The sequence below is a fragment of the Coenobita brevimanus genome, chromosome 55 (assembly GCF_032717465.1).
Source record: "Coenobita brevimanus isolate Jiangsu-jjx chromosome 55, ASM3271746v2, whole genome shotgun sequence".
Lineage (NCBI taxonomy): Eukaryota > Metazoa > Arthropoda > Malacostraca > Decapoda > Coenobitidae > Coenobita > Coenobita brevimanus.
Window position 1 is genome coordinate 52,133,221 of NC_137008.1, and position 23,729 is coordinate 52,156,949.

Here is a 23,729-nt window from a genome sequence, read left to right on the forward strand (position 1 = left end):
CTCCATCACTGATGCCTGTCCAGGATGCAACACAACATCCCATACTATTAAGCACATTATGGAAGACTGCATTGCACACACTCACCTACGCCAACACACAACATACTCCTTGAGAGCTCTGTGGGAAAGCACAGTCTCGGCTGTGGCCTTCCTTAGGGACCCGAGGCTGTTCGGCCAGACTGCCTGGGGAACAACTACTACCACTACTACTACAACAAAGGGCTCAAGACTGACCTCTGGATGCATACCAACATTCACAGACGACTCATCACTGAAATCTCCATTCACCCTTACATGGGTGCACGCACCCACATACATAGACATAACCGCTCTAACAAAAAAATAATACCCTTGGGACTGACGATCATGCAAACAACAAAGTTTGGCATTTTATGGTTTATCTTGAAATATAATGTTATAATCTAATTTCTGATGACAATGGATGTAAAAGATGGAACTGTGTGTAGGCTTAAAAGACAAAAATAAATAAAAGAATTTACAATCATTTCAAATACTATACAGTATTTACACCAAGATGATCATACTTAAATCATGTACTGTATACTAATTTGGTACTGTACTATTTTATACACACAATTAGTTTAAATATACACTTTGTGCCTTGGTTAAGAAAAAATTCCTCTATTATATGTATTTTTTTAGTGAGCCATGTGGTTACCTCACACAACACAGCAACACATCAGGTCAATACTCCACTGACAGGGAGCAACACTTCTGCAATCCAGTCTACTGTATATAGAAGCCGAGCAGGGGCCAGATTCACAAACCTACTATCAGTCCACTGTTGTGGCTGTGAAAGTTTTTGCAAGAAGAAAAGATTGGTAGATTTTTCCCTTTTTGATATTCCTCCATTTTTTTTTTTTTTTTTTTTTTTTTTTTTTTTTTTTAATAGTAACAAGGGATTACTCTGTACACCAATCTCTGCCCTCCCCACAAAAACAAAAACTTCAATTTCCTTTCATAACTGTGCTTTGTGTTTGACTGATGAAGAAACATGAGACCTCTGCACTTCCCAGGACTCTCCTGTACAAATGAATCAGTTATGACAAAGGATCGATGGTAAATTTGTCTGAAGTTTGTCTAATTCCAAACCCAATAATTTTTCTTCCTATAAATAATTCCCAGTTACAACAGAGGACTGATCATAACTTTGAGTATAAATCCAGACCCCAGACCCCAGCTGGTCTCCGGTGCTGGGCTGCACGACCACGCTGCCACACTACCAAACATTTCTTAGCAAACACTGGAATGACACAAATGACTGGATGGTGGGAGGGGTCATAATGACATGTGATAAAACTAGTCCCTGAGCTGTGTGTGTCTTTGCATCAATACAGATACTTGGTTCACCACTTCAATACCATCACTACCTCTTTTATTTGATGATTCATGCTCCTATCAGCTTATTTTATTTAACTTAAGCAACTCCCTTCATAGAAGACGAACAATAAAAACCTAGTGCCAAAATCCAGCACAAATCCGGGTCATCAGCTACAAGTAACACCCTTCATAATGCTCATATTGATGGGATTAGACAAAGTCTCCACTAGGAGACCTCTCTTAGTGGAGGCATTGGAAAGTGTCTCCATTAACCTATTCACTACAGGGTTTCACATAAGCAAGATATAACAGTCTCATAGTTGCAAGAATACAATAAAAAGGCATCATGGTACTGAAATGGGTAAATGTTGACTGTACACCTTCTGTGGAAAAGGTTCTCTTGGTACTGGTGATTACCGTAAACACTGATACATACAACAATGTACACTACTTTTTTTTACAGCTGTAAAAATAGTATGGTGTGGCATGAGTAATGAATGTTCAATTTACAATGCGCATATTTAAAAAACATCCTCACAGTCACTGCAGCACCTAAAGACTAGGTAAATGTACTCTTACACTTGTGAGATCGTTTGCATTACACCAGCTGGCTCATTTTATGTACATCAATATTGCCATTATCTTAAAACTAAGCAATGCCATTCTTTCAAACTCCACTTGGTAATTGAAGATGTTGATGAAATCTTTGAAATAATAATGGCAGTGGTTGATTCTCTGGAAACAGTAAATGGCAAAAGCACTCAGAAGCATCTACACAACACTTGGAAATTAACCTCTTCACTGCAACGACGCTTCTTCAGTTTAATCTTGCTGTCTCCAGACAATTTAACTCAGCAATGATGTGCCTTCATTATTAAAGGGTTAATGAAGGCTAAATCTAACCCCTCCAGGTACAAAAGTTCATTCTAAAGTGAATAAAATCAACTGGAGTTGGCAAGAATAGGCTGGAAACACGTCACTGACCTCAAGAGGTTAAGAACACATATTTCCCATCAATCCAAAATCTAGTAATTATAACAGTCACAAAACATACAGGCAAGTGCTTAACATACACTCATTATGAAAGACATTTTTTATATGTACATTTTTCATTTTATACTTTTTAATATTTTTTTTCCCTTAATCCTAAGTATCGCACTTAACATCTGACGGGATATTTTTTTTTAAGTGTACACATCAAATGATCTGGATAATCTCAAAGTCTGCTAAAACTAAACTGGAGGCAATGTCACTAATACAACATACATTTAAAGGCTAAAGTTCTGGATAAGAACTGAAATGTACAGTCGGCGCAACGGAAGTCTGGACCCTATAATTTACACCATATATTTGGTGCGGTCCAGGAAATATTGTGGGAAAATTCCTCTAGTTGGTGGATTTTTTTTCTGATTTCTAGCAACTTTACAGGCTTATCACCACATGCTGTGAGAGTATGAGCTCAGTGCCTGCCTGACTTTGGATGGGAGAGTACGTCAGATTTTCTTGTCCTGCCTGGCCCTTGTTAATTTCAAAGCTCTCTTTTTCACACCCTCCTCTGCCTTAGTGAATCATTGGAGACGGATCCCAAGCCACTAACTAATGTAGAAAAAGCCCGAATTTTAACTATGAGAGAGGAAAATGTAAAAATTAAGGATATTTGTGTTCGAACTGGGCGTGGAAAATCTACCATTGTCACTCCTTGCAGCTGCCCGCCGCCTGCCAAAAAACAGAATTCCCCAACATAAAGACAGGCTATGACCTAAAAGGAAGACATCGCCAACTACAGACAGGTTACTGAAGCAAGCTGTGCTAAAAGACCCACATTTGACTGCTAGACAACTGAAAGATATGTACCCTGATTTGCTGAAAGATGTATCTGAAAGAACCATACATCATCGACTTCAGAAAGACCTCAAGATCCCCAGCAGTACTGCTGCACTGAAGCCTCTCCTGACAGAAAAGATGAGGAAGAAACGACTTGAATTTGCAAGACAACATCAGCACTGGACCATCCAAGGCTGGAGTGAAGTAATGTTCTCAGATGAAAGTACATTTCAGGTGCTTAGCTCACATTGAATCAAGGTACGCAGTCCAGAGAGGACTAACAGGTATGATAGGCGCTACATCATCAAGACCGTAAAGCACAGTCCCTCAGTGATAGTTTGGGCTTGTTTCAGTGCCAAAATGGGCAGAGGTGGTATGTGTTTCTTACCGAAAAGCTGCACAATGAATGCTGCTCGATACAGTGAGGTTCTGAAGAGGCATCTATTTGATCATATGGCTATCCACAGGACCTCCAACTTCATGCATGACTCAGCCCCCTGTCACACTGCTCAAAAAGTGAAGAAGTTGCTCCAGAGTAAAAATATTCACATTCTTCCATGGCCAGGCAACAGTCCCGACTTAAATCGTACTGAAAATGCATGGAAGAGATCAAGGACAAGGTAAAGGCTGCCAAAGTGTCGTCAGTGCCCAAGCTCCAGGAGGTTATCAAGCGTGTGTGGTGTCTGGAGATGGATATCAATTACTTCACTAATCTAGTAGACAGTATGCCAAGGAGAATGCAAGAGGTGATCAAAGCCAAGGGGGAAATGAAAAGTACTAACGTAAGCACTGAAGTACATTTTCTGTTCGTAAATAAATGTTTTCTATGATGATTTGTTGTTGTTTTGGTAGTGCCCTGACTAGGTCCAGACTTCCATTGCGCCAGCTGTAGTTGTTATTATTTAATACATATAATTTTTGGTGCTCAGGCATAAATGCAATATCAGTTGCATACTTTCAGCATCATTTTTTTTTTTTTTTTTATCTCACTTTTTTCAGTATGAGATTCTGAAAACAGTGACCACTATATCAAGAAGAGATTCCTGAACAATTAAAACATTAACTTAAACCCTTTAAGGCCCACTTGTCAAATAGGCATCTCTGTGACAGTGCTGCCTTCCATATATTTTATCCAGTCTGGAAATGCTTCAGCCTCATGGCATTAAATAAAATGATGCACTTCTAAAAATTTGATTAAAAATATCAAGAAAACACCACCAACAGTAACTTCAGGAAAGAATACATTCTTTACAGTACTGTAATAGGATAAAATACCATAGAGGTAATCAAATTTTAGTTTTGTAAATCGCTATATTACTGTACTTTCACGCAAAATTAAAATGTTCCCACTATCAAAAAAAAAAAAAAAAAAAACTACCCGGTACTTGTAACATCAAATACCAGTACTTGAGTTATTAACACTATTTCAGTATTAAAGAAGAAAATTCATTTACATAAGGCAAAACATCCATTATTTTCTGCAATACAGCATGTTCAGTGCACTCAGAGTGTTTCCTGAAGAAACCCTAGCCATCATCCCTTAGTAATCAATATCTGATGATGTATTTTTCCTTTTACTCTACATTCTTGCAACTACCAAACAATTTCATTCACCTCTGGCAGGCTTGAAGACCTGGAGGGGTTACATATATCCTTCATTAACTTAGCTACCCAAGGCTTTTCATAAGTTGTATAAATTTGTCTGTTGCTTGCAAGAATAACAAGTATGGTAACACCCTTCCATCTACTGACATTTTTTGTTATATTCTTGCTACCTACAGAGGATCAGCTAGGGAAGATCTCTTCCAGTGAAAGGGCCATTGAAGCTACATCCAGCTCCTCTGGTTTCAAGCCTCTCCTATGATAACTGAACCATTTAGATATACAAAAAATATAACAACGTCATCAGACTGAAGGGGCAAAAAAAAAAATACAGTACACCATTTTAGTGAAAGGGATTGGTAGTTTCACAGCCTATCACAATTAACACTTGCGGTTGTTGACAGCCCGGGAGAACTTAGCAGGTGTCATCATGTCACACCTCTTGGCACGCTTGTTGCCCTGAGCAGCCACCATGCGGGCCTTGTTGGAACGCTCCAGGGGTGTCCGCTTCAGCCGTCGCTCCTCACGCCGACGCTGAGCCTGTACACAACAAATCTAGTTAATGGGGAAAGTAACAACACTCCCAGGTTCTTACAACACTCTTTCAGTCAGGTACAACTGTATGGCATTATCTGAAATCAAGTACAGTACATGTAATACAGATTTCCCAACCATTAAAAGATACATAATGAAACAACTTTAAAGAAGACTATGATACTGTGTACCTGTGAAAGTTATTATAACCATCAAATTGATGTCTAGAGTAGCTAACTGACCTTCTGAGCTGGTCTTAAGATGTCAATGGCTTGGAGGAGAGAGGGTGATCTATGTGCCACCCCCGTGCGAGGCGCTGCGGCCGCCTCAACTACCTGGCCACCTCCCTCACTACCAACCTCCTCTCTCATGGGGGACTCCTCTCTCTCTGCAGTAGCAGGCTGAGAGGAGGGAGAGGCTGAGGGGGAAGAATGCGAGTGAGACAAAACGCGTTGGGGGAATATTCTGATGGAGGCAGTACTGGTGTAGGTGGGGCGTGGCAGGTAAACGGACATGCTAGGGTGTTCTATCAGTAAATTTTCAAGAGGAGAGGTGGCGAGGGGGGCAGCCTGGGAGCGTGTGAAGCAGGGAGGGGGCATCACCAGCCATCCTTGGGCCCCACCCTCGCTGAGATCGGCCCCACCAGCAGTAGGGGTGGGGGTTGATGGAACAGAAGATGCTGGCGATGGTTGGATGTTGGTGGTGGTGATGGTGGTGACTGCAGATGTAACAGTGGTGGTGATAGCTGGTGATGGTGTTGATGTCACCGCTGCAGTACCACCCACACTTGCTTCCTCCTGCAAGCTCTGGTCCTCACCACCACCACTCGCTGCACCAACCTCTGCCAAACACCACCCCCACCATTAGTGCCACGCCACACCTCACCTGCACTGCTCCAAAACAATAATTTTCAACAAACTTCTCAGTGAAGGAATACTGGGTACTCACAGGAAAGTCAGTGGAAGATTACATTTACATCATCATCATCATCATCCAATCCTACATTGCCCCATGAGGAGCATGGGAGCCCGGGGCTAGGTAAGTTGGTCCTGACATTTAAGATGAAAGTGACCAGCCTCACTCATCCCTGAGTGGCATTACATGAGCAATACACCCCAACCATCCCTTGGATATAAACCTTCACCAGCTCTATCCGACTGGAGTGCCGTAATTACCCACTAAACCACCAGACGCCATAATTTGGTTATATGGTTACCACCCTGCATAGTAAATGGTTTCCTTGAGTAAAGGAAACCATTTGGCTTGTCACTCATTGTAGAGTCACCCACATGCAGAAGGAAGAGAAAAGAACGAAGGAATGAAAGACATAAGGGAAAGTCTAAAGTCACCCGTAGGCAGAAGGACGAGGAAAGAGTGAAGAAAAGAAAGACAGAAGAGGATGGAAGGAAAGAAGGATGGAGGAGAGAAAAGGGCAGACACCCGAGAGCAGCACTGCATTGAGTGAGTAGATGGTGAGCGCCCCTACCTACCACAAGATTACATTTACAACAAATTATATTAATCTTCATATACTCATAGTGCCAAACTTTCTTGCTCATAATAAGGCACCTGATATTAATCCTTCAGTACAGTATAATGACAATTATTTTATTTTGCTGTCTCCAGCATTACAATGAGCTTTGCTGAGATCTTATGTACCTAATAAACTAGAGTGTTCTTTTTCTTCCAATCCTATGGTGGTAGCAATAAGCTGAAAGACATCAGTGTCCTGAAAGAGTTAAAATTTAACTCGCCTCATGCCAGCTGTTTTTAGCCTTACGGGTTGCCTCCGTGCCGGCCATTTTTTAATCTTTTTTTGAGGGGGCTATAATGATAAATTTTGATGTGAAAACAATGAATTTCACCATTAAAATATTCACTGAAGCTCGGAAATGGGTTTTATCGAGTCCTGCATACTCATATACAGGTATTCCCGCTCTCTCACGCGCACCACGCAGGTGAGAGAAAGCTGTTTTCTATGTAAGGTAGACTCAGGTATTTATGCTGGGAAGGTATAGCAATGTTTAGTACACTTTCCTGATTACTTATTACTTCAACATCTGTCACAATTTGCACCTCTCACCGTGAATGCATTGTCTTACACTTACTTGATGATAGGTACAACCTGACTTCACTATGTATAGTCCTTACACTTATGTGTAAATATTTACAACATGCCTTCACTATGTACAGCACTGGTTGAGTCACACAGGCAGTGTGAGGCACAGCGAGCGTGAGGGGGGAAGCGAGTGGGGGTATGGCCTTGATGGCCTGCGGCCTGGTATAGGAAGGGTTACCATACATGCCTGCCAATTTTTACCCATGAATCTTGAAAAATACGGTCACAGTGAATTTTTTAATTTTAAGCCATTTTAAAATGGCACTGGCACCGACCGCAGATTTTTGTCACACTGTTTTAAAATGGCACTGGCATGCAGTAGGTTAATATGGACTCAAAAATATTAACTTGTTAAGGAAGTAGCTACAATCTTCAATGTCCCAAATGCACTGAAATACTGTCTGTTGTCCTAGGGTTCTGCTGACAGTAATGCTGTATAATAATATACAGTACTGCTACCTACAGCTAATTGTATAATCACTCAAGCCCTTATTCCCAACTAGAAAATCACGAGAGGTAACAAAGAGAAAAAGGTAGAGAAAGCAACGAAGTAGGAACTATCAAATAGCACACCCACAAAAATGGGTTTGGTCACACAATCATTCAAGCCTCTGGAATTAAGGTTTCACTTTCCAGGCAGAACTATGCATACCAGTACAGTACATATAGATGTGCTTCATATTTATGGTACCTTTCAGGCAGAGTCATTCCATTCGTAATGAATCAGAAGAAAAACCAAACCCAAACTACAACTACAACCCTCCTCCAGTGCTGTTTACATCTGACCATATCTCCTGGCAATAAAATTCTGTCCATTTAACCTACTTCATGGTTGCCATGACCTTCTCATGGCAAAGTACACTCTCTCCTCCAATTATTCTCTCTTCCACTCCTCCCACTTCTGATGACACCTCTTGCCTTGTTAACATCATTGTTAGTTAGTTGCATCCACCTTATAACCCAGGTAAATTCTACACCTGGCCCAAAGATTTCATTAAAGCCAAAATTCTGTAAAAAGAGGTTTGTTACAAAGACAGTTTACTGTATACGGGGTCCAAACACTGTGGTCGAGCCAGGATGGAAACATACCACTTAACACATCAAAGGAGTTCTATAATGGGACACTTTCATGTGGTGGGAAATATAACCAGGTGGTTCTGCTGTTTGCTTACACAAACATCCTTGCATCCTTCAACTTCCTATCCTCCCAAAATGAGGTTCATGGATTGCAGAAGAGCAATTTCTGCCAGCAGTCAACTGGATTCAGGTTTGGAGGACCCTAGGGCTACAGCAACAACAAATCAATACGAGAGAGGTTGCGCAAAACAGTCATAAAGGTCATAATTGATTAAGAACAGAAATGCCTTGAGATCATTTTGTTAAGATCACCCCTCAAATAACACAGCACCAGATAATCATGGCCAGATCAGTATCTGTTATACACACAAAACATAACTGCACTGTCAACATTATCCATCCATACTACTGTCCCATACTCTTTAATCTTCACTGCAATCTCTCATAGTCTCTCTCTCTCTCTCTCTCTCACACACACACAAAACTGGCACTGCCCTTTCATTGTCACACCTGCCTTACTCCACCAAAAAAATTTCAGTCCCATACTTCACAACCTTTCACTTATGCCCGACCACTTCAATTCAGTGACCTTTTTTTTTTTTTTTTTTTTTTTTTTTTTTTTGCTACTTCCGGACAATCGAATTCTGATAAGGAATAGTTTCTTGTACCAGAGGTTACCAAAGACTGCACCAAACCACTACAGTTTAAGGTCTCTACTAAGTTGAGTACAGTAAACCAAGTGGTAGTTGTTAAAAAGTTGCTGGACTGAAAAAGTTAAAATACTAGCAGTAACTGCACATAAACTCAACAGGCTGCAGGCTGAAACAGTCCTTTTCCAGCAGTCCATTACCTTTCTGTTGTGGGACTGATGGAGTGGAGGGACATCTGTATAACCAGGCAGAGGAGTTACCGTGAACCGGGGTGAATTCGGACACGGGGTGGCTTCGGACGAAATTTGCATAAAAAGATTAAATGCTACGCAGCTGCTAAACGAAGAAAGATATCGCATATCTTTAAACTGGATAATGTTCCATAGGTTTTGTAAAATGTTATGTATAATTATCTTTTTAAAATATTATTTTCCACTGGTGAATATATTGTAATAAAGACAATGCTATTTTTTGGTGAAAAAATGAAAACGGGAAAACTTGGTCTGGTGTGAACGAACCATAACAAACCGCACGCTTATACACATTTAGAGGTTTACTTTAACGTCTAACTTGAAGATTGGAACAGAGAAAGGGTTAAAATCTGCAATTTAAATGTATGTAAACATGACATGAGTGAATGTGTACGCATTTTTGGGATTTAAAGGGGTGACTTCGGACAATGGATATTTAAAGGGCTGAGGTCAGACAGCATATCTAATTTGCTTTTTTTATATGTAATAAAACATATTTTGTACAATGTACATAGTCTGCATGCTTATCTTTGTTTTTGCATTTATATAACAGATGATGTGTGAGATGAACTAAGCCACAATGCCTCGAAATTACAAGAGAGTGAGTGTATCTACCAGTGATGGTAGAAGACACTATACGGTGGAACGCCGTGGCAGCCTTTTAGAGTGTGCTAGTGCAGACGTACGTGATGGAAAGTTAAGTGTCAGACAGGCTGCTAAGAAATATGATGTTTCTAAAAGTACTTTACATGACTATATGACAAAGAAACATGTAAAAAAACCAGGTGGACAAACTGTCTTTACTCCAGAAGAAGAACTACATATTGTGAACCGAGTCATTACACTGGGAGAATGGGGTCTGCCTATTGACACTTTTGAACTGCGAATGTTAATAAAGTGCTACTTAGACGAACGTGGGATTACTGTGAAACGCTTCAAGAACAATCTTCCTGGAACTGATTGGAGTTCGTGTTTTCTGTTGCGCCACAAAAACAAACTGGCTCAGAGGGTATCTCAGAATATTAAAGTTGCACGTGCTAAAGTCGGTCCAATTGAAATCAATCAATATTTTGATAATCTTGAAAAACACTGAAAGATGTGCCTCCTAGTAACATCATTAACTATGATGAAAACCAATCTCTCTGATGACCCAGGAAACAAGAAAATCTTAGTTCGCCGAGGTACCAGATATCCAGAGAGGGTAATGAACCACACAAAATCCAACATCTCCATCATGTTCTCTTGTTCCGGATCTGAAAGATGCTTCCACCATATGTGGTGTACAAGGCAGTAAACTTGTACAACACTTGGACAGAAGGTGGCCCCTTCAAATGTGCGATACAACAGGACAGAGAGCGGGTGGTTCGACAGTAATACGTTTGAGGACTGGTTCTTTAAAGTTGGATTACCTCATGCAAAACGTCAGGACGGCAAAGTAGTGTTCATAGGGGATAATTTAGCTAGCCACCTTTCTCTGTCTGTTGTGGAAGCTTGTGAGGAGCACAACATTGATTTTGTTTTATTGCCCCCCAATTCTACACATCTCACCCAACCCTTAGATGTTGCTGTCTTCCGTGCAGTGAAAACTCATTGGCGTAAAATTCTAAGTGAATTCAAAACATCAAGTATTGGAAGAAGAAGTGTATCCCTTCCAAAATCAGAGTTCCCAAAGCTTCTAGGACAACTGCTCAATAGAATAAGTGATAATATTATGAAGAATATCATGAATGGCTTTCGCAAGTGTGGGATAACGCCACTTAACCGACAGGAGGTACTAGCTCGTCTACCACAACACACTGATTCCAGTACTGATACCGGTACCACTGTTACTTCAGAGATTAACACTGATACCGGTACCAGTACCAATGCCTCATCTCAAGCATCTACCTCGGGTTATGCAACAACCCCACATGTACCTGCAAGAAATTCAAGTGCCAGTAGTACCACCGGTAGTGATTTTGCATCACATTTTGATGAGTCATTGGTCAGTGTTCTATCGGAAATGCGATATGGAAAGAAGCAATCATGCCAGAGGAAGAGGAAACTAAAAGTGCCTGCAGGCAAGAGTGTAACAGCTAAACGACTAAGGAAAATGAGAGAAGAGGAACTGTAAGCACAGATTCTGAGTCATCCAGTACTGGTACCGGTACTGCTGCAATACTTAGTGAAGTAGAGCTCCCTATCATAGATATGGATGGTGAGGACCTGCAAATACAGCCAGTGAATCAAGCAGAAGAATATTCTCCTGAAGCAGCAGGGGCAAGTAATGATGGGACACTTGAGACACAAGAATTAGAGGCAAGTACCAGCACTGATGGGACAGCTATGACGCAAGCAACAGTAACAAGTACTGGTACCAGAACTACAACTGAGACAGCAGAGACAGATGTAGGGCCAACACGTAATCCTAAGCTACATGACTGGGTGATTGTACAACTTTCAGATAAGACAGGAAAGAGGAGGAAGTATTTTGTTGCTATTGTCATTGATGTACAAACATTGAAAGTTAGGTTCTTAAAACATGTAAGAGGTACAAAGAATGTGTTTGTAACTTCTAATGTTCCAGGTGATGAAATGTGTGCCATAGACGAGTCAGACATAGTAATGTACTTACAGGAGCCAATCCTGGACAAACGAGAACGTATGATTTTTTATCTAGATGTTACCTCATGGCCACAGTAAGTCATTGTGTGATCTCTTAGAATTCCAGTTGTTCACTTTGTTGTAATATTTATTGTGCCTTATTCTTGTCATATTTCTAGTCTGTTCTTGAAAAAGGAGAAGATATGATTTTCAATCTTTATGTTAATTCATGGCCACAGTAAGTCACTGTGATCTCATAGAATGGCATTCGTTCTGTACCGGTATTTATGTCACATTTCTAGTATGAGAAGAGATATTATTTAGTTTAATTGGTTTTGTGCAATGTGAGAACACATATTATTTAAGTTACCATATGGTACCGGTATGATATCCTTATAGTTTGTCCCCACTCCCTCCTCTTGTTCCTCATCTACTCCCCCCTTCCATTCCTAACTCCTCCTGTTTCTCCTTCCCAAGCTCCTTCTCTCATTCCTTCCGAAGCTCCTTCACTCTTTAGCTCTTTCCTTCCCTATCTTCTGTTCCTCCATTCCAAGTTCCCTTTAATTAGGCATTTAAATAGCCGGCACGCTTTAAACCGTCCGGTCAGTCAGTCACAATCGTGCCTTTAAACCTGCGCATAGCGTGGGAATGTACCGTATTTATGTCACATTTCTAGTCTGAGAAGAGATATTATTTAGTTTAATTGGTTTTGTGCAATGTGAGAACACACATTATTTAAGTTACCATATGGTACGGTACCGGTATGATATCCTTATAGTTCGTCTCCACTCCCTCCTCTTATTCCTCATCTACTCCCCCCTTCCATTCCTGACTCCTCCTGTTTCTCCTTCCCAAGCTCCTTCACTCTTTAGCTCTTTCCTTCCCTATCTTATGTTCCTCCATTCCAAGTTCCCTTTAATTAGGCATTTAAATAGCCGGCACGCTTTAAACCGTCCGGTCAGTCAGTCACAATCGTGCCTTTAACCTGCGCATAGCGTGGGAATGTACTCCCTATAATGTATATGTATAATCAACTAAACTGGGGTTGTAAGTCAATGGAAAATTTATTTTTTCATCTATTTTTGCTATATATCACTACTATTTACTTGTAATTGTTCTGTATTTTTTTGTATTTTTTTCAGCAATTTTTTTAAAAGTCGCGCAGTGTCCGAAGACTCCCCAGAACTGTCCAAACATTCAGCTGAGCTACTAGGGGCCCATTTCAGTGCATTTCTAATGAGTGTCCGGGGTCACCCCAAGGCAGTCCGAAGTCTCCCCAGTCCGGGGTGACCTCGGACACCTATAAAATATTTTACTACGTCTAGATGGAGATTCTGAGATTATCTAGCTCTTAGATGCTTACAGGTTATTGGCTCACGTACGTATGTAATACTTAACATCAGTATTTTGGCCAAAATAAATTGTGTCAGGATGAAAAAACCTTCAAAATCGTACGAAGTCACCCCGGTTCACGGTACTCAGTTACTGTCTTTAAGTGTAACCACATGAAAGCATCCCTCTCCAGCACCAACAGGTTAAGAAGCTAATATGCAATACAAACCGGCTCTGTCAACCAGGAGCCAGTCAGCCTCCTCCTCATCTGCGGGTGTTGCGGCTCTGATGTTGAACTTGGTGGAGGTGTCATGGCCGCCATCAGGGAAGGCTGTGCTGGTATTGGTGGCTGGGGTTGCAGTGCTCTCGCTGCCCCAGATCAGAGACGCGAGGTTGGCGAGCATCTTCTCTGAAACCAAGATAAAAAATATTATAAAGGTACACATGGTGCTCTACATTTAATATTTTAGTTAATAAGAGTATTGTAGTCAAGACCAGGCACCTTGAGACCAAGACCAAGACCAGACCCTCCGAGACCAAGACCAAGATCAAGACCAAGACCACATCAAACTGGTCTCGAGACCAAGACCGCTATCGAGACCTACAACACTGGTATCTATAGACAGTACAACGCTGTATGGCACACCATGAACCGAATCAGCCACGATATTTCTCCATGTATGTTTAAAAATCCAACCTTCCCCACGCTGCAATGCACTTTGTAATGCTGGTCTCGACCTAAGCTCGAGTCAAAACTCCAAGACCAGAAACTTTGAGACCAAGATCAAGACCAAGACCACGTCAAGCAAGACCAAGACCACATCAAACTGGTCTCGAAACCAAGACCGTTCTCGAGACCTACAACACTTTCCGGGCGCCAATTTTCCGGACATTGTGGGCCTGGACCTTCGGAACCCAAAAATGGCCAAAAAAAGAAAAAAAAATCCCCCCAAAATACGAATTTTTCCCCACCCGTAATTTGAAACTGCTGCGCGGTGCCAAACAGCTGTTTACACCACAGCCCCTTCACCCCTTCCTTCCTCCCCCCTCCCCAGTCACGGTTGCCATTTTGTATTTTTCATTAACAAATGTGGGTCACTTTGGTACTGAAAAGTTCGTTTGGTAGTGAATCGGCATGATCCATTATGAAACAGATTTTTCACATGTATGAAGATATAGAGAATGGAGACAGAGGACTGTCTGCTTTTTTTGATTGTCTGCTACCATACATAGTGCAAAATACACATGCTGCTGATTATAAAGAGTGATTATTTCCATTTGAACCTATAATTGGTGAAGAATAAATGCTTCCTTTAAGAATTTGGTAATGAAAAGTTAAATTTGGTAATTAAAATTGAGGAGTTTGGTAATGTGGCCGAGTTCAGATCTGGCAACCCTGTCCCCAGTTACTGCCTTTGTTCAGGGAAGACATCCATCACAGTGGATGCCACACGTGATAGTTTTTTATGAATAAACAGTGAATAAACAGCAATACCTCGCCACTAGACCACATGGGAATTTACAGTGTTGTGCAGTGTTAAGAAATTAAAATTTAGAGTGAAAAGGATTAAGTGTGGACTGAGTGTGCAGTGCAAAGTGGCGGTTGAAACTGGCGTGGTGCAATTAAGAAGAATGTGCAGTGTTAAACAATTATAACTCACAGTGCAAAGAATTAAGTGTAGCAGAACACTGGATTACTATACGTGCTTCAAGAGCATTTTCAAAACTACCAGAGCCTTAAAGAGTTAGAGGAGGCGGCCACAGACGTGCTGTAAGTACAGTATCCTGTACACTGCTAGGCCTAAGTATTTTCCATACTCACATCTAATTTCTCATTCTCTGGTTCCTTTTCATTTCTTTCATGCTTTATGTACATTATTGGTGTGAATAAGGTCTTAAATAGGTTTAAATAAGTACTATGCATGTCAGGTAGGGAGTTATTTAGGTGGCTTTCAAAGTTAGGCTGGGTTAGGGTCATAAGTACCAGTCCAGAAGGCAGAGGCCCACTTTCCAGATGGAACCACCTTCAGGACATGCCTTTGGCTCTATTACATCAGATAGTAGAGGGATTACTGTACTTTTTTCTGTGGCTCATGATTCACAGATTGTCCTAAAGCCTGAAACTGAATTATGATTAAAATATCTTGACTTTTTACATACTGGTACAACTGCCACTGCTAACTGAGATGTGAGATCACCTTCACAGGTAGCAGTGGATGTTTATTTGGTGTGTTTTTAATTTACTGAGAACTTTACGGGGGGAAGGAAACAAAGCAAGAAATGGAGAGAAATGCCTGTATATGGTTTGTTGCCAAGATGCAGCCACAGTTCATGCTTATGGTTGTATTGTACCTCGCAGGTTTAATGGCAGCCACCTACCATATGTACTGCTTGTAAGGACTCATACACCTATGAAGAATATTAAGTATGGTTGTTAACAGAATGATATAAATCTTCGTATGAGAGAGAGAGAGAGAGAGAGAGAGAGAGAGAGAGAGCACAGGTTAACTTATGAAAGAGGAATAAGATGTAGAAAAATGTGGCTGAGAGAAAAGAAAGAATTAATTTTACTCTGGGAGATGACTTCATTCTCTTACATATATGATAATGCCAGCTACAGCGCACAACCTTGAAATATGAATTTCCTCCTCTAACACTGGCTTTTTTAATACAGTATAGCTAAACAAACTCTTCGTGGTAGTGTGAATAAAATACTGTATATCACCAGCATCATATTAAAAAATATAAATCATCATCATCATCACTGATTCTCACCCAAGACACAGTGAAGATGTTAGTAGTAGTAGTAGTAATAATAATAATAATAATAATGTTATAATAATAATAATGTTATAATAATAATAATAATAATAACAATAATAATAATAACAATAATAATAATAACAATAATAATAATAACAATATAATAATAATAATAATAATAAAATAAAGGCAGAACTACTTGTACCAAACATCACATTCGGAGAAATGGGCCAAATAATCAATAACAATCATGCAAGCCTTCTGTCTCTTGGATCCACCTTAAAAAAAAGGTGTTTCCGTACTCTCTCGCTCTCTCTCTCTCTCACACACATTGTAGGATAGTATAAAAATGGGGTGGGGGGGAATGAAATCCTTATATCCAGATCCACACATTACACATTATCCACCTTCATTGATCCCTTGTAAACTCATTTGCATTTTCAAAACATCCATACCTCCCATCCCAAAAAAACCTCATGATACCGATCAGTTTTCTCATAAGCAACAGATATTTATAATTCTTTTAAAATTTTTAGACTTCCCACAGAAAATGAGCTGATCAGTTTCACCAACAATGTTTAACAAAAATGCTTCCTTTCCAGCTACTTAGTATGAAACCTCCCCAAGTACAGAGCCAATGTCCATGAATGTACAGTTATAGAGGAGGCACGTCCTTGTCTGCTGACCTTCACAACTAACAGGTACAGTCGCCAGCAAAAAGCACCTCTACTTTGGTACTGCTTTACATTTTGAAACAGAAGAAAGGTAGCTATTTAGAATTACGAAGTAGTACTTTAACCTACTCCAGCAACCATTATAAATACATAGGCTAACACACACTGGCATAACACATTAACCTTTCATTTTCGATCAGTGCTTGACGAATTCATTCATCTATGGGAAATTTACTAATACAAAATAATGTGGTTATACCATAAGTAAAATTTTCATTACAGGTGTTGTTTGTTAATTATTGAGCATTCAAGAAATTTACCAGACACACGATGTTCATCTCTGATTAATCGAATTTGTGGATGTAATTTTGCTGATTGCACAAACTTTAAATTTGTTTGTTCGCTTGCTCTCATGGTGTTATACAGACATATCGGACCTTCAGTCCCATGACGTCTTTTGTATTATTACTACCGTCAGACTGTTTTATTCAGCTTACGAAAGACCTCTCGTCTTTATTCCGAAGTAAACAATGGTGCAACACGGAAACAAGATTAGCCTAAACTGCAAACATTAAAATGAAACGGTCAATATGACCATACTGTAATAATACCTAGTACACACGAAGGACAATCATCCAATAACCTGAACACAAAATCCTTGGCCAATGCGCTTGCTGACGTCACCGCATCGACGAAAATGGCGCGTTGTTGTAGGAAATGGTTTGCAGTCCGCTTTTTCATTACCAGTACAAGTCACATTTATCACTCGCACGTGAAATGGTATATAAACAGGTTACTTCATATATAAACTTAGATGAATATATTGTACCACTGTAAATTCCGTGTTGTGATGGTAAATAATCCCGAGCTTGGTGTACGACAAAAGCGAGTTGATAAACAAGTTACGCCTGGGTATATTTACCTAGCTCAATAACAGGTGTTGGTTGACGTCATGATACATGCCGCGATTACACTACACTATAAGAGTTTAAAGAGCGTGGTAACAACCTACCGTACCTTGTTATACCACTCACAAGTTAGTGTTTTTCGTACCGGTAAATTATAATCAGAGCTTCAGGCTAAACCTTAAATTAATGCCAATAACGTCATCAATGTACCAGCACTGAACCCAAAGGCAAAGAAACTAAAATAATACTGATGTTCAGGGTATAACGGAGCACACACACACACACACACACACACACACAATTGCATACAAAAAATCTATAGATTTATTTTCTACATACGACTTTGTAACACCTCTTCCCTAATTATTAATTCTGCTTATTACACTTTGGTGGACTGCTATGTTATTTATACTACTATCAACTGCAATTCGACAGGGTGCACCAACATCACACTGGGGGATATTAAAGTGTAATGTGCAAATACAAATCACTGAGGAAAAGTTTACCTTACGAATAGGGGCCTATGAAAATAAGATAACTCCAGGTAAGTATGACATGAGAATGTACTGAAATAATTTAGTCTGCCATTGTGTGTACTTTAAGTCTTTTCATTGTATTATCAGTGTTTTCCCGGGAATTTCTTGAACGATAATGTAGTCTTGGACTATGTGCCTAACACTAACGACAGAAATACTTACCACAGAGATGATGAGTGGAGAAAGATGGGTTTATTTGTAGAAGATGCTCTCCTGGCAGCTGCTATATAGTCACTGCCAAGGTCACACCCACCAACGCCCACCTGTCTTACAAAATTAGGTGACACATTCAAAGATGGGGCTCCCTATTTTCACGTGACCGTCCCCCCCCTCTCTCTCTCTCTCTCACACATACACACACACACACACACACGTTATTGCAGCACAAGTGTTTCTCACTCGCTCTGCCAGTACTTAATCCTTTGCTCAAACCAAGCAACTGATTTTTTTCTCCTGTATGGTCTAATAATGAACAGAGACAAATATGCTAGTAGTAGTAGCAGTAATTTTATTGCAAAAGAACTGCTTCATTATGATGACACGAACTGTATTCATCTCCAGACGGTTTTACTCAGCAGCTACGGACATATATACCGGTACTTTACGAACTAGGTTTAGATATGGCATTTATCAACCTCTTCACTACTAAGGCGCGCTGTTAAACAAGAAAATCGGATAGCAACACAAAATAAAATATAGACGTCACGAACTGAAGTTTCAGGCTTTAGGGAAGAATATGTGAATTACGAAAAAACTAAAGGAACTTAGACGACAGGGGACTGAAAGGGTTAACGGATTAGAAAAGTCAAATTATCCTGAAAAACTAACAGAACTTCGAGCAGTGCTGTCTTGAGGGAAAAGGACATACGGTACCGTAATCATGACAACAAACTGAGCACTTGATTCCTTTGCTCAAGAAAACATACTAAGACTACACGACAAAACTAGGAACTGAAGAATGAAATTAACATTACAACGATGAAATTAACAAGCAGTACAAGGAAGGTTGCAAGTAAAACAAAACTGATCTACAACAGTCCGGCAAGAATGGTGCAGCGATCGTTCAAAGCATTACCTCCTCAATTTAGACATGCAAGATACCCTATCTTGACTAATCTTGACATTCTCGAATATCGGTCGGAAAACCCGTTCTCACGTGCGCCGAAACTCAAGATGAATTTCAATAATACTCAAGGTTACATCCCGTGGCGTTCTAACAATTCTTGATTACTACTGACTTCACAGTTTTAGCACGGTATCGAATTATACGGTGTATGTGTGTGTGTGTGTGATATATATATATATATATATATATATATATATATATATATATATATATATATATATATACGGAGCCTATGTGGTACACTGGTGTGCGTTTCGCACGCTGGTGAGCGCGGGTTCGCCTCCCGCCAGAGTTGTAAAAACTTTGGGAAACGTTCACCAAGCCACTTGCTACTTTGGCGGACGCAAGGGGTGCTGTGGTTGAACCAGTGTCGCATACTATAGTCGCGGCGCACGACTCTGAGATTGTTATTATCGTACCCTGGCAACCTACCCGGCAACTGTGCTTCCGATTTCGTATCATATTTTACACGAATCATATTATTATACACAAATATACACGAATATTATACACGAACATATTATACATGAATCACAGGCGTATCATATTAAATATGAAATCGGAAGCACAGTTGACGTGTAGGTTGCCAGTGTACGATAATGAAGACCTCAGAGTCGTGTGCCGCGACTATACAGTAGTATGTTTGCACTCAATCGGCTTAAGGCGGGCCGATTACACTTGGTTCACAGACTACACACACATCCAAAGCCACTGCAATCACACTCACAAGCACTTCTCACCCTACATACAATCTCTACCAGACGGCCTAAGCCACTGGGTAGAGATACATTGGCTGTATCGTCCCTGCTTCGCTAGGGATAGGCCGGTCCTGCAGTGGACCTCAACGGCTGATGATTATATATATATATATATATATATATATATATATATATATATATATATATATATATATATATATATACACACACACACACACACCGTATCTATTTTCTTTAACTTGCCCGAGATTTTTGTCCTCTTGTGACTAACTTCACGTAGGTCAGTGGGAGAAAAATATAATGCTGCGTCTCTACATACCTTCCAAGGAACTACGTGACTAGAATCATATTCTAGTGTTAATTCATACATGTGAGAATTCAAAGTGAAAAGGAGGCAAATTTAGCCCAAGTCAGAGTAAAAAGAGTACCGGTATACTACAATGGAAATCAAACTAACTGATGTGTCTAGGCTAGTGGAATATATGCAGCAATGTGGTCGCATCTGCAAATCGCTCACTCCCTAGCAGATGAAGCACTTCAGTCTCTCTCTCTCTCTCTGCCTGCTTAACCGGTGTCCCTTGTGATCCGCCAGAAATAGAGTACAGTATCTATTTTCTTTGTTCTTCCAGTGTGTGTGTGTGTGTGTGTGTGTGTGTGTGTGTGTAATTCACCGGGTCGGTCAGGATCACTTGATGGTCGTGATCGTCAGCTTTTACCCTCCCGGAAGGGAGCTGAGAGCTCATATAGTCCGATCTAAGGGCAAGGCTGTGACCTTCACACACGCACACACCCGTCCCCTTGCTCAAGGGGGACAGTAACCACCCACTTCGTCAGTGAAACTTTTTTGCAACCTGAGCGAGGCGCGAACTCTCGTCCACCAATTGGCAAGCGAGAGCGTTACCACTGCACCGGCGAGTGTGTGTGTGTGTGTGTGTGTGTGTGTGTGTGTGTGTGTGTGTGTGTGTGTGTGTGTGTGTGGCGCCACCCTGGCTGACTGCCCTCCTTGGCTACCTGCCACCTATCCTCACTCAGTTACGTTGCTCAACTTAACTAAGCTCGAACAGTACAGTCGTTCTTGTGTTCGTTTACCTGATAAACAACGTACTACAAACAATAAAGAGCTGTTAAACTTCCGCGACAACTAACTACAAACGGTATTCTTGTTTAACCTGAAACACCAGAATACAAACAGCAGCCTACTTGTCCTTGAGCAAAATCTGAAAAACACAGATGTCCCACGCTGATCAATGCCATTAAGAACCAGATATTTGAAACTTTTTTTTTTTTATTAGTAACGATATAGACAATAGCCGGCATTATGTGCTTCCCTAAGCATTATACTCGAAAAACAAACCCAGCATCTTTTTGCTTACCGGTACTAAAATTATACACTAAAAAATATTAATCCGTGGTCAACAAATAAACCTGCGTTCGTCCTTATAAGCACACAAAACATCTCTCTTCTAACCTGATAAAATACCTGTGTTCGTCAATTTTATAAACAAATACCAGTACAAACACTTTTTTTTTTTTTTACAATACAAACACAGCACTACTACTTTGCTACTTAAGAAAAATTCCCTTTGTTTACTGATGGCAAGCAACATGTCTGCTTTGTTAAAAGAGCACCACTTGTTTGCCTACTTTAAGACAAAACATGGCACTTCATGTCTTAAAAAAAAAAAAAAAAAAAAAAAAAAAAAAAAAGCATAATTACGACAAAAAGGCACCTCTTGATTGCATTCTTAAACAGCAATTTTAGCTTGCTTACTGAAGACAAACAGCATCTCTTGCTTGCTAACGAGTTGTATTTTACGATAATCTGAATTTCATAAATCACAAACTTCAAGACTTATGTATGCATAAATTCATGAACGCATGTATGAACACTATGAATGTACCGGTAAGTAGGTTACGTATGTTGTGTCGAAGCGGCAGCACACGACTTATTACATCGATAACTAGAGCAGGTCGTTGCGGAGAAGTAAAAGCGCAGGTCGTCCCAGCGAAGAGCTACGCAGATCATCGTCAGAAGTGCACCAGGTCGTTGTAAGTGACAAATTGCGCAGGTTGTCGAAGAAAAGGAACATAATCAGTTATAAATAATAAATAAATAAAAAAACTACAAGAGGTTATCACAAGAACTTAAACAGGTCGTCACAAGTAAAAACATGTCACCAGAAGTATGAAAGAACAGGTCGTCGCAATTAAGACAGAAAAGATCACCACAAGTAGGCTAGGACTACAGACAAACATAGATCGACGCAAGAAAGAACTGAAACAGGACGCTTTAGCACGAAACCCATAATTAATGAACGAATAAACTAAAAAGCGGGTCACTACAAACTAAAGACTTACGTCACAATAATATACGAATAATAAATGAAAGCTACAAGCTACAAGTAAATAAACGGTATCGTACCGGTACGTAAAGGGAACTAAAGGGCAAATAATTCCAGGGTATACCACACTGAAGGTAGGTATGGTTGTGGGTCCCAAGTTACAAATAAAATAAAGGACTAAATCGGGTTGTCGCAAGCTACAACTATGCAAACTGTATCGTACCTAATGAGCACTAAAGGGCAAATCGTCCCAGGGTACACCACAGCTGAAGGCAAGACTGTGGGTCCCAAGTTAGGCGATTGTGGACTGGGACAAGTTATCTCACCCTCAGCCCGCCCCGGAATAATCTGGTAGCGACCGTGCCAAGTGCAAGACCGACCGTCCCTGACCTGGGCTCTATTTATAAACCTTCCTATGCTTAGGCTGTGCATAATTGCTTTTTGGTTAATAAATTTTTCTTCATTCATACATCTGCCAAACACTTCATAATCTGAGAAAATATTAAAGCAAGGAAATACATTATCAGACTAAATTATGCGAAAGAAATAGGAAACAAAGTTTGCAACAATTGTTAGCTGCTTTGCATTGCATTGTCTTCGCTCATACGGCAACTAAACACTTTACGATCAAATCTAAGCGAACAGTAGAGAAAAAAAAAAACATGAAAACGAAACTACTGGTAATGACAGTTACAGTAACTATGGAGACTTGTTTTTCCTGTACGAGTTGGGATTCTTTATAAATACCGCCAGTACAAGTTGGGCTTCTTTAAATCACCTGAACGACTTGGGATTCTTTTTAAATACGACCCCTTGGCAGCAGTGTCCGCACGTGAATCAGTTGCCAGCCATCTCTATGTTCAATATAGCCACGAGCCATATTCACAAAATTTCTTGAAATAATTCTTATACATGACTTCCTGTTATGATACATTTTCTTAATTCATACAATTATCAAACATTCCAAACTACAATCGGCTTTAAAAAAAAAAAAAAAAAAAAAAAAAAAGTAGCATTAGCCTATTTCTGTCCATCGTGGTAAATTCGTTCGGAGCTTTTATTATTACCAGCCACGGACTCGCCAAGGACACACTGCCTGCTACCCTATCTTCCTCAATGGTTCTTCCTTATTTATGTCTTCACGTTTCATGGTTCTTGGGTAACTTCCTCAATCACTTCTTCCGTATTAGAAAACCGTAAATAGGTGGCATTAGGGGTTTCGTAGTGCCCCTTCCTAAGCGATTTATCTTGCCTATCTGCTGTTATATCTTTCTCCACGGTTCTTATTTTTATCTGCGCTTCATGGTACTTCCTCAATCACTCCTTCCGCACTAGAAAACCGTAGTCT

At 40.2% G+C, this 23,729-nt stretch overlaps 1 protein-coding gene across 2 annotated transcripts in view; it reads right to left on the reverse strand.

Annotated features, from left to right (window-relative positions):
• Window positions 1-816: 816 nt before the first annotated feature.
• The window catches only part of TP53INP (Tumor protein p53 inducible nuclear protein), a 33,373-nt gene continuing 10,460 nt past the window's right edge, over window positions 817-23,729 (reverse strand). Inside the window, exons 2-4 of one of the 2 annotated variants that reach the window (XM_080273531.1) lie at window positions 13,543-13,722; window positions 5,544-6,142; window positions 817-5,307 (exon numbers count right to left, since the gene is read on the reverse strand). In XM_080273531.1, the coding sequence (XP_080129657.1) occupies window positions 5,149-5,307; window positions 5,544-6,142; window positions 13,543-13,717 (933 nt within the window). In that variant the 5' untranslated portion in view covers window positions 13,718-13,722 and the 3' untranslated portion in view covers window positions 817-5,148. The remainder of the gene's footprint in view (window positions 5,308-5,543; window positions 6,143-13,542; window positions 13,723-23,729) is intronic. The other variant, XM_080273532.1, reaches the window with a different exon arrangement.